At 40.6% G+C, this 12,347-nt stretch overlaps 1 protein-coding gene across 1 annotated transcript; it reads left to right on the forward strand.

The window, feature by feature from the left end:
• The first annotated feature begins 1,247 nt into the window (after positions 1-1,247).
• LOC121557692 (hatching enzyme 1.2-like) lies at positions 1,248-3,920 on the forward strand. The gene is made up of 9 exons (XM_041871194.2): positions 1,248-1,359; positions 1,463-1,502; positions 1,680-1,757; positions 1,846-1,998; positions 2,124-2,241; positions 2,409-2,587; positions 2,989-3,070; positions 3,237-3,361; positions 3,633-3,920. The coding sequence occupies exons 1-9, from the start codon at positions 1,291-1,293 to the stop codon at positions 3,650-3,652; spliced, it is 864 nt and encodes a 287-aa protein (XP_041727128.2). The 5' UTR covers positions 1,248-1,290; the 3' UTR covers positions 3,653-3,920.
• The last annotated feature ends 8,427 nt before the right edge of the window (positions 3,921-12,347 follow it).

The raw sequence follows: 12,347 nt of genomic DNA on the forward strand, positions 1-12,347 counted from the left end.
GTTGAGGAGGGATGTTGTGAAGGGGTTGAGGAGGAACACTGCCCATCCATTTGACAAATGTACAACTATGCACTTCCAGTGGATTTTTGATTGAAAACAATGAATAAAAGCCCTACCTGTGGGTTGATTGTTAGATTGATGTTTTAGTTCCTTTAGGGAATTATTGTTAGTAGTTATGAACATAGAAAAAGCTTCTGAGTCTCTGAGTTTTGTCTGGATGAGTTTCTTCATGTGGGTGTGCAATGAAACCACAATGATGTGCAATTAACTGAAGATATTTTAAAATACTTGTTTTGCTGTCTCTCACATGGAGGTTTGATATGACAACATAATGTACAATATTTCTTTCCTTCTGTGTTTTTAACATTAAAACTCCCATGGCCAGATTGAATACCGTTGCAAGTGTGTGCTCAAACCTACAATTTGCAAACATTATGCAACATTATGCAAGACAAAACAGGAACAAAGCAAAACATGAAGGGTAGTATTTTAACATTGATTTCATTACATAAACCACCTTTCGGGAGTTTGCATAACAGTCTCAACCTGCCAAATGCCATCTGCATCTGTCATGTCTGCATAACGTTCACTGATACCTACAGTATGTAACCTCCAAACTGGACTGCAATAGAGTGACCATATAATGAGACCCCATTATTGGTTCTTGAAAACGTATATGGCTGCATAGGATCAAAATATACTACAAAATATTTGTAATCACATACAAGGCTCTTCATGGCATGGCCCCCTTTACTGCTTTAAAACTACATCCCCACCAGCATCGTCAGAAACTCTGGCTCTTCTGTCCAAGTCCAAATATCAGACATGGGGCATATGGACTGCCCACCTGAGAAAAATCAGTCAGGCTACTATTCTGTCCTCTTAAAAGTAATTTTTCTTTAGTAAAAATAAATCTCATTACTGTGTGACCTGAGTGTTCTTATTCCTTTATGCAAGCTCTCATTTAGTTGTTTCCAATATTTTAGTTCAATGGCATCCTTCCGTTATAGTGCAGTTGTATAGTATTTATCTTATTAATTACCCATGACATGTAAGCGTGTGCAAGATTTTCACTGACTGGACATCACAAAACAACATTCCCAAGATTTGAGAAACTTTTTTTTTAAACATCTTGAAGCAAGACTTTGGTTGAATTGGTTAACGTCTGCTGTGCTTTTGCAATTTACCAATATTCTGAGAGACCACAGCATCTGTCAGCCTACAGTATATAAACTGCAGGTCTATCATGTTCACAACAGACTGATTCCGGGCATCAAGCAATCATTTACCATGGCACCCGTCTTTGTGCTGACCGTTTTCATCGCTGTTCTCTGCTCAGTTCAGGGCCGATCTACAAGGGTAAGGGTCTATCTGAGACTATTGGGAAAAAGCTGTGCATGATGCTGAATTATGTGAGTTTTAAACAAATTTGAACATATTTCCTTCTGCTATTGCCATACAGAAAGCTTCATTTGAAAGGACTGAAGATGACATGGAAATTGGTATGTTCATCCTCTCTTTATAAGCATTGAGCTGTTACATGACATTGTATCATGTCATCTAAACCTGGTTTTATTAATCATTCATTGTTATAATGTAAATTACATATATTATCTTATTATTATATTAGTTATTAAGGACACAGTTGCATTTAAGATCATTTTTATCCCATTCTACAGACAGCACCAGAACCAACAGCATTGAGGAGGATGAATTTTCTGCTTCAACGCTCATTGAGAAGGCCAACAGAAATCTTGGTAAGGCAGTCTGTATGTTCCTACTCTATATTTAATGACATCAAGAATGAAAAACAGATAATAACCTTCACTTGGTGTTGTTTTCTAGGAAAAAGACTTGATGAGCTACTAGTCATGTTTGGGGACATCGCAGTATATACTGGGTTCATGAACGCTGACCCCTGCACAGCTCGTGGCTGCAAGTGGCAGAAGTCCTCTGATGGGAACGTTTACGTGCCCTATGTGATCTCTAATCAATACTGTAAGTATTTTGTTCTCTGAAATGAGTTTATGCTGAGCCTAATGGTTTGGTTTTACTATATTATATGAGTCTGTGTGCAGGTGTGTGTATTGAGTTTCTGACTTTCTTATCGCTCCATTGAGCAGCGGCCCGGGAGAGGTCCGTAATTGAAGGTGGCCTGCAAACATTTGCTGCATCAACCTGCATCCGATTCTTTCCCCGAACCAATCAGAGGGACTTTGTGGACATCCAGTCGCAGTCAGGGTATGACCACTGCACATTACATTGCTAGGCTTGTTATACTTGTCTTCTGCCACTCTTATTTACTTAGTATTTACTTGACTATTTACTTTACTGTTATTGCTACATACAAATAATACTCTATCGCTTTTAGAAATGACCTTGTCTTCCGTATACACCCTTGTTTGTAGCTGTTTCTCGTTTATTGGACGCCGGGGCAATGGCCAGGTGGTGTCTCTTAGTAGGAACGGATGTGTCTTTCTGTCTGTGGTGCAGCATGAACTGCTGCACGCCTTGGGCTTCAACCACGAGCAAACACGCAGTGACCGTGATAGCAATGTTCAAATCCTGTCTCAGAACATTATTCCTGGTTAGTGCTTTCTACGTCCATGGATGCTGGCTTTATAATATATATATATTGAAACAATTTCATAGGGAAATAATAAATAATATAGTGTACAACATATGTAAATTTTATTCCTGCCCGTTTTGAGTAAGAAATCTTAGTATCACTTTAATAATATTAATGGAAAAGCTTGATTAAACTATTTATAGTGTACTACTATTTGATTATAATAATAATACATTAGTATTTAATTATTTGTAAACATGTAGAAACATTGACAAGGATTTGTAAGCATTATAAGCTTTACAATTAATAAGCATTTATAACATTCATAATCTGTAAAGCATTTCTTTATAAGCGTGACTTACTCATGAAAGTTATTATAATGTGTAAAAAAATTATTTATCATACATTTTCCATCCTAGGAATGGAATCCAATTTCATAAAGATCGACACAATTAACTTGGGGACTCCATATGACTATAATTCTGTCATGCACTACTCAAGGTAAGTTGAGGGAATTAATATAAAGGTTTTCTTTACTACAATAACAGCTGTAATGTTACATGGCTAAAATAAGATAAATCATTTTCCCTTTCATAGTCTACTCATGTCATCCTCTAATTTCAATTGATGGCGTGAGAGCTTTCTGCCCTATGTTGTCTGGTTCCAGGTTTGCCTTCTCCAGGAACACACAGCCCACCATTCTTCCAATCCCTGACAATAATGCAGTTATTGGCAGAGCAACTCAGATGAGCCCGATTGATATTCTGCGGATCAATCGTCTCTACAACTGCAGTAAGTGCTAAGACCTGTTTATCATAACTGTGAAGAATAAAAGTTGTGATTATTGTACCTGCCTGTAAGCTTCACCCCATCGTCGCTCAATCAATTAGAAATATTTGGGAATATAGTATTTGAATTGAATGTAGTAATATTCTGTTTTTATACTGTTATAAATGGGTGTACAGCTTATTTTTTAAAGCCTTGAGCACCATCAACTCAAAAGGCAGAAATACAGTATGTTAATTCTAATTATATAATTTCTCTTTCCCTTCTCTTTTATTAGCGGGACAGCCGTTGGAGTGATTTGAGAAGTGCGCTGGTAGAGCGTCTGCTGAGGTTGTAACTGCAGTTATAGCTTGCTTTTCGACTTTGAACATGAACTCAAGAAACAAATGATATGTCATGCTGAAAGAATGAATTGAGATGCAGATAACCATTTTTTTGTGCAAGTATATCTTTACGTCTGTATATCAGATCTGATATAGCTTATCATAGATAGAACATTGGTATGGCAAAGCAAAGTACTGTAGACTACTGAAGCATTATCACAATAAATAAGATGTATTTGATAGACCGCTCTATGTTTGTTTTGGTTTATGTTGATTTTTCTGATTGAAATGGGACATTGATGGGGATTATCATATAACGTGCACAGGTGTCCAATTGGTTTAGTGAGTCAAACTGGAAACCTTTTGTATTTTAACAAGGTACTGTTAGATTAATTTGGATTTTAAGAATAATGACTAAAGAATTTCACCCCAAACACAGTATAAATGTTAGAATTATCATGTAGTGTCAACCCACTAACAGAAGGGGCGTTACTAACCATTCAAGGGGGGAGGCGGGAACTGTTTAAGAAAGGTGGGAGGAGCATAGTGTTTTTGTTTGTCAAGAAGTATAAAGAAAGGCGATTTGTGTTTTGGCCTCAGAGCTCTCGCCATGAATAAAAATACAGATAAGACTTGTGAGTTGTGGACCTTGAATCATTGATGATTAAAACCAGAGCCTTACAACCTCTGGTAATGATTCAAGCTTAGGGTGAATTAGAGATAGAAATTCACGTGACAGATTGGTCCTTCGAGCGGAGCTTAATACATCTTTATCGTTATAAAGACACCGAAATCCGTGCACGGGCGGGTGATAGCATCCGTTACAGTCCTGGCCTTCCACGTTAAGGTGAAAAAACAGGCCGGTGATTACTCTTTATGAACGATAAAGACGTTAACAAGTTTGAAAAAGCATTTTAATCCAGACTGCAAGGAAAAGGTCAGTAATTTTTATTCATGGATTTTGGTAAAATGAGTTGAACTTATTTACCAAAGAAGGTAATAATTATTACGACAGGGAGGGTCCGCAATTGATCCTAGAGGTAAATAGCTATTACAAAAAAAACTAGTCCGAAATGACATGGTAGTGAATTGCAATCACAAATGTAAACTAAGTTAATATTGTCATTGTACGAATTGCAATGTTCAGTATAAACAGGGAAATAATTATCATCGTATGATAGGGATGTGTCGGGAGTTCATATATGCGACTGGGCATTTGCTAGAACTGTGCAAACAAGTTTGACGGATGATAAGGTCGTATGTGTGTGAGACTTAATCCCTCGGAGACGTGATCATTATTTCAGGGGTGGAGGAAAAAAAATAAGTCGTGTGGAAAAAATTGGGTAACTTACTCTTTTCCTGAAACCGGAGTTTTAAATAGAAACTCTGGGTTAGGGGTTAAATAATTTTAAAGGGTTAATTACAAAAGCAAGAGGGGCACTAAGATATTAGCTCCTACGAAAATAATTCGTGAGGGAATTATTTAAAAAACAAAAAGGGGGGAGGGATTTCTTATTGTTCCACGATGGGAAAGACATCTTCTAAACAAGTCCGAGAATTAACGGGAGATGAAAGAAATATGTTTTAGGGATCCATTTGGGAGAAGAGGTATGAATTTATTGGTCATCTCGAAGAAAAAAAGTTAGTAGGCAGATGCATATAAAATTAGATGAAAAAACAGCGAGCGGAGGGCTAGAGACAGCGAGGGTATGGCTTTTTGAAGCGCGAAGGAGAGAGAAAGGGATATACAGAAAATGAAGTTTCAGGACCTCCCCCACAGCAAAGAGGAGAGAGGTTATATCCAGAGTTGGTAGAGCAAGCTTGGAAAGAAAGCCCAGATGACACCGTTGTCATGTGTAAAAGAAGATTAGGGGTGATCCCCGTACTTCCCCCACCATATGACGGCCAAGCCGGAATGTTGGAAGGGCGGGAAGACGGGGGGCAGAGTAAAGAGGCCAGTGAAGAGAACAAAGAGGGGGAAGTTTTACAACAGGAGGTAGTCAGGTTAAGAATAGAATTGGCTAAAAACACCACAAAGCGATTATTTGAGAGGTACCTATATAAGTCCAACGATGTGGTCCTCTGTAGCTCAGCTGGTAGAGCACGGCGCTTGTAACGCCAAGGTAGTGGGTTCGATCCCCGGGACCACTAATAAAAAAATCAAAAATAATTTTAAAAAATGTATGCACGCATGACTGTAAGTCGCTTTGGATGGAAGCGTCTGCTAAATGACATGTTATTATGCGTGTGTATGAGCTTTCGCACTCAAGCGTAGACGTACGTTGTGAGTGGGAAAGTAGAGAATATTTGAGTTTTTGGTCAGTTGGCGGACGCTCTAGTCCGGAGCGATTTGAAGAGCCAATAGTGGTTTGCATGGAACTATTCTGTCGTGTTGGGCATTTGAATGGCAGAAGGTGAAATATGTGTGTATGAGGAAATTCAACGGCGGGTATAAATGATAACCGGATACTACTTAGTATTTGGTTGGTTAAATGCTAAATAAAAGATTTGAGGCGTGGTTATGGGGGAACTAGGAAGACGCACTTATTCAAAAAGGAATGGGTGGAGAGAGAGTTTTTTTACGTGTATTAAAAGTTGCATTAGATAGACATATCTAGAATATTACTAAAGCTATGAAAATATGTTATAAGTACTAATGACATTATTTCTTAAGAAGGAAAATTGTAGGGAAGTTTCCCGCGCCTCCCCATAATGTAGGAAGGAGCAGGAGAGGGGGGGAGTGAGAGACAGGACATCGTTCAAATGGTAGGGATGTCATTAAGTGTTTGCTGATAAATAATATCAAACGTTTGTTTTATTGATTGGGGCCGAATCAGAGAAAACTGTTAAATATATTGAATAGCGAAATGAAAATGAAAGGCATGGAATACAAAACAATTGGACGATTTTAAAACGATAATTTATTTTCGTTACAAGGAAGCAAGTGGCATTGGCTGTTGTGCTGGGGGAATAGCGCCAGCCTGTGGTGGGTTCTGGATTTGTTATAAACAACTTTATATTTTAAACTAAAATGAATAGACTACAATTTGAACATCAGAAAAAGGACAATATAATTCGTAATAGTTATTATAATTATTATTGATGGTTATTGCAGTTATTATTATCCTGAGTGGCGCAGTGGTCTAAGGCACTGCATCGCAGGGCTAACTGTGCCACTAGAGATCCTGGTTCGGATCCAGGCTCTGTCGCAGCCGACAGCGACCAGGAGACTCATGGGCGGTGCACAATTGGCCCAGTGCCATCCAGGGTAGGGGGGAAAATGGCCGGCAGGGATGGAGCTCGGTTGATAGAGCATGGTGTTTGCAACGCCAGGGTTATGGGTTCGATTCCCACGGGGGGAGGCCAGTAAAAAAAATAAAGATAAAAATAATACAAATGTATTCACTAGGTTGCTCTGGATAGGAGCGTCTGCTGGGTGACTAGAATGTAAATGTATTATCATTGATTCAGTAATGGTAGGAGGGAAGTAGCGATAGAGCTGAGAGAATAAAAGAAAAAGAGAGAAGGAAACTGTTTAGGGGAGTTTGAGAAAACAAGCAGGCTGAGGGACAGAGATAACAGTTTCTGGAGCTTGAAAAGCAGAGACTAACAGAGTAAGAAAAGGAACAGACGAGAGCAGAGTATTTAATGGCCACTAGGGGAAATAGCTGGGATCGGTAAAACTCTAAGATAGAAGAGGAGAGAGATTTACTAGGGGGTGGATCAAATAATTGATAATGGATCATTTGAATGAGATCACATGTAGCAGATTTAGAGTAATCAATTAAATAATCATTGTATACTCGAGGAATTTTGAGGGATTTTATGAGGTTAGGCATATTTAGGTCATAAGAGGGAGCTACCAAATTAAGTTGAGCCTAACTATCTTTGATTGTTATTTTTCAATTGGGTTTTTCAAATAAAATAAAAACACACCCAGCATGATGTTTATAAAGGGTTGTTATGTTGAATTTAGGGACTTTTCAACAGTTCATAGGTGGTGTTTACTATGCTGTGGGATGGAACGGTTTATTGGGTGATATTTGAAACTAAATTCATGGAATAAGCTGCAGTAATCAGAAGAATGTACAATCTAAGGCAAGACAACTATTGCCTAGATCATTGATTTAGCAATAGGGTCAGGTAGATAAGGAAAATAAGAAAACAATTAGATGAAGAATGATGAGCTTTTTGGTAAGGATAGACTTCTGTAAAGCTAAGGTCGTCATTATGTACTGCATACGGGTAAATCAAGTGATCTTATCTATGGGAAGGCAATGGCAGCCCATGGTAAAATCATTTGGAACTCTGAGGAGGAAGAACAGGTTATGTTGTTGCTCTCTTCCCAAACAGTCTTAGCTTTTAATAAATATATCAGGGATGTTACCCAAATGGTAGAGAGTAACGAGGGATATGACATTGGTAGTGATTTAAAGATGAAGTTTTTTTGGTGGGCTATTAGATATAACTGGGTTAATCATGAACATAGAGATTTTTATTCTTTGTTGCTAGACAGAAGACTTAAGTGACTTAAAAAATAGACTTGTCATGTCCAACAATCAGTCTTCAGGTAAAGGCCGGGAGAGCCGGGGTAGAACAGAGGTTGAACTAAACATAAGTGTTTTTACAAGATAAGAGATTGTTTGATTGGATTACTAATTGATTCTGAGCTGAATGAAAGTCGAATTTAGGAGCAATAAAGAAGCAAAAAAGAATCTCAAAAATGAAAGGCATGGCAATTAGTTGATAAATAATCTAAGGGAATGTTTAGGAAGGTGGAAAAAATTGACACATAAGCAGAACTATGTGTCAAGAGGGGGGAAGCGGCTAATTGTATTAGATAATATACGAAGGAGAGGACAAAATACTTTTAAAAAAAAACATTTTTTAGATAGTCTAAAAAGAGAATGCAGTCAGAAATTGTTACATTAATCTGAACATGTGTGAAGATAGTTTATTAACCACACCCGTATGTCAGAGGTTTTGTGCCCCACAGGTGAACTAAAGGAGAAGGTGACCCACTATCTAACCAGGTGACTGGTGAGCATCCAGTCACTAGAAGGAAAACTGGAAGCAGGCCTGTTGGGAAGGGGCCCCTATCAGGTTATGTTGGTAACCGCCTTTGCCATTAGAATAGCAGAGAGAGGAACCTGGGTCCATGTTACCCACTGCAAGAAGGTAGGACCACATACAAGCACCGCTTAGCACACGCAGAGTTGACGAGCGGAACTGCGCCACAGGGTGCGGGGGTTACCTCTGTCAACGAAGATCTCCTACCCAGACCTATCATCACTGTAGTGTGTTCCTAGGGTGTGAGTATGGGGTGGTACCGAGCAGAAGGACTCAAGACAGGAGAGGGTTGTTTTTTTTTTTTTTGAGAATATGGGTGACCCTGAACTGCATCATAGTCTCGGCAATAGTCGTGGTAGGTCAAAATCCACCACCACCTCGCACCAATTACGCTATGGCCTTACCATTATTAAGAAATAAAGGGAAAGCGACCCGACATACTGACCATCAAGGGCGAGTGATCTACAAAATAGGAGTCAGAGAAGGGTGGGGGAGTAAGATTCAAAATTATGATTAGGGATCTTATCAGAGCGGATAAGCAAGCAACATGGGATTATAAGATCCCGTTGTATTTATGTTCAGCCCCCTCAGCGGATTGTTCCTGGGCTCAGGTATTTAGACATACTGGGGGAAGGAGATATGAGACGGGGGGGGGCTGGACGTCCAGATGGAGGATAAGAAGGTATAACGACATCCCCACGGAGATGGTAGTAACGATAGTAAAGGTCGCTAAAGAGGACATGAAAAGAACTTACTGGGCTTGCGCGGACGTATACGGACGGGATACTTGTCTAAGATTATATTTGATGGAGTCAAAGGATATAGAGGGAGCAGGTACTGGCATTAATCCATTAATGACAATAGACTGAGTAAATCAGTCAAGGGATGACGGAGTCAATTTGACTAACCCGTCCACTATGAAAGATTTTCTCCTCCAGGAATGGAACAATGGGGAAGTGGAGGGGGTCCCTGATGAGAATCTCTGGTTAAAGTGGATGAAATACACCGCTAGGGCCTTGGGGGAGACAAATTGTTATGCATGCTCCATTGGGTGACCAGCAATGTTGACCGCCCCAATGCCAAAGGCAATGTTTCCCTGTGTATTAGACCTGGGGTCCAATCAAAAAGAGCCAAATTGCACAGGGATTGGGCTGGCAAAATTGACATACTCGGCCAGCCCACCTAGATTCACTTTGACTCCTGGCGAATACCAGTGTTACAGACATAGAAATGGCACCCGTAACTTGGGTGATTTTGATGGCTGTAAGGAGATAATTAATGTGACTGATTTAGATAAGGAAGGAAGGGAAAAAAGATTAGGAACCTAACCATCCCTTTGACTGATGTGTGGTGGGCATGCACTAAACAGGGAGCATTCGGCAGACATTACCAGAGGGATGGGTGGGTACTTGTGTACCAGTATTGTTGGTCCAACCTGTAAGAATTGGTCATCAAAGACCAGTGACAGGAAGAATAATTAGGAGAAAAATAAATAAGTCAGGAATGAAATAGCCCAATTTGGATAGATGGTATAGGCATCCCCAGGGATGTTCTAGACGAATACAAAGCTATAAATCAAATATGGGAGAGTTTTACTACAACATTTTTCTGGTGGGGGACAAACAAAAATATGGATTGGATAAATTATATATATTACAACCAACAGCGATTTATTGACAAGACTAGAGATGCAGTAAGGGGATCTCTGAGCGATTATCCGCCATCCCGCTCATAACTTAGTAGAGGTTGGTTCTAGATCAGGCAGAAAGGGCCGGTGTCTATAGAAAGATAAGCCATTGTTGCATATTCATCCCTAACAACACCACACTGGATGGGACAGTCACCAGAGCTCTTACAGAATTAACTGCACTGAGTGAAGGATGAACTGAACTCAGAAGTTAGTACATTGTGGATAGGGTGGTTTGATGAAATATTTGGTAAATGGAAAACCCTAGCAGCCACCATCTTAGGAGCGATCAGTGTTTGTATGGGTATTCTTGTATTATGTGGTTGTTGTCTTGTTCCCTGTGTCCGAGGATTGGTGAGTCAGGCGTTGGTGAAATGCAGTATCTAAACAATGATGAGAGATGGACTGACTCCGGACTCTGACCAGGGGAATGTGAAAAACAATCCTCCAGGCTTGGTGGATGACGAAGATTTGGACCCTGAAAGACCGCAATTGGATGAAATGTTTATTAGTTCTGATGTGATCTCTGAGATTAATCATGCTTGTAAAATACATTTATCCTGAATGTGGGAATATTTAGTCAAAGGGGTGGATTGTTAGATTAATTTGGATTTTAAGAATAATGACTAAATAATTACACCCCAAACACAGTATAAATGTTAGAATTATCATGTAGTGTCAACCCACTAACAGAAGGGGCGTTACTAACCATTCAAGGGGGGAGGCGGGAACTGTTTAAGAAAGGTGGGAGGAGCATAGTGTTTTTGTTTGTCAAGAAGTATAAAGAAAGGCGATTTGTGTTTTGGCCTCAGAGCTCTCGCCATGAATAAAAATACAGATAAGACTTGTGAGTTGTGGACCTTGAATCATTGATGATTAAAACCAGAGCCTTACAACCTCTGGTAATGATTCAAGCTTAGGGTGAATTAGAGATAAAAATTCACATGACACTATCTCACCAAAGCCTACAGCAATAACACACGTCCCAACTCATTTACATTTTACATTTTAGTCATTTAGCAGACACTCTTATCCAGAGCGACTTACAGGAGCAATTAGGTTAAGTGCCTTGCTCTGGGTGGGCACATTTACGTCATTTAGCGAGACGCTCTTATCCAGAGCGACCTGGAGTCAAAGGCATTCACCCTATAAAGCCAGTGGGATAACCACTGGGGGGTAGAAGGATTACTTTATCCTATCCCAGGTGTTCCTTAAAGAGGGTGGGGTTTCAAATGTCTCCGGAAGGTGGTGGAGAGTGACTCCGCTGTCCTGGCGTCGTGAGGGAGCTTGTTCCACCATTGGGGTGCCAGAGAGCGAACAGCTTTGACTGGGCTGAGCGGGAACTATGCTTCCGTGAGAGGAAGGGAGCCAGCAGGCCAGAGGTGGATGAACGCAATGCCCTCGCCTGGGTGTAGGAACTGATCAGAGCCTGAAGGTACGGGAGGTGCCGTTCCCTCACTGCTCCATAGGCAAGCACCATGGTCTTGTAACGGATAAGAAGCTTCAACTGGAAGCCAGTGGGAGGTGTGCGGAGGAGGGGGTGACGAGAGAACTTGGGAAGGTTGAACACCAGAGGCATTTCTGTCTGGATGAGTTGTAAAGTTTAATGGCACAGGCAGGAGCCCAGCCAACAGCGAGTTGCAGTAATCCAGACGGGAGATGACAAGTGCCTGGATTAGGACCTGTGCCGCTTCCTGTGTAAGGCAGGTTCGTACTCTCCGAATGTTGTAGAGCATGAACCTGGGCAGGATCGGGTCACACGCCTTGATGTTGGCGGAGAACGACAGGGTGTTGTCCAGGGGTCACGCCAAGGCTCTTCGCACTCTGGGAGGAGGACACAACGGGAGTTGTCAACCGTGATGGCGAGATCATGGAACGGGCAGTCCTTCCCGGGAGGAAGAGCAGCTCCGTC

The sequence above is a fragment of the Coregonus clupeaformis genome, unplaced genomic scaffold, assembly GCF_020615455.1.
Source record: "Coregonus clupeaformis isolate EN_2021a unplaced genomic scaffold, ASM2061545v1 scaf2887, whole genome shotgun sequence".
In the NCBI taxonomy this organism is placed as follows: Eukaryota; Metazoa; Chordata; class Actinopteri; order Salmoniformes; family Salmonidae; genus Coregonus; species Coregonus clupeaformis.

Coding starts and splice junctions, on each gene's coding strand:
- LOC121557692 (XM_041871194.2), top strand. CDS start 1,291: ATGGCACCCGTCTTTGTGCTGACCGTTTTCATCGCTGTTCTCTGCTCA. Junction 1,360..1,462: donor TTCAGGGCCGATCTACAAGG/GTAAGGGTCTAT, acceptor ATTGCCATACAG/AAAGCTTCATTTGAAAGGAC. Junction 1,503..1,679: donor TGAAGATGACATGGAAATTG/GTATGTTCATCC, acceptor CCCATTCTACAG/ACAGCACCAGAACCAACAGC.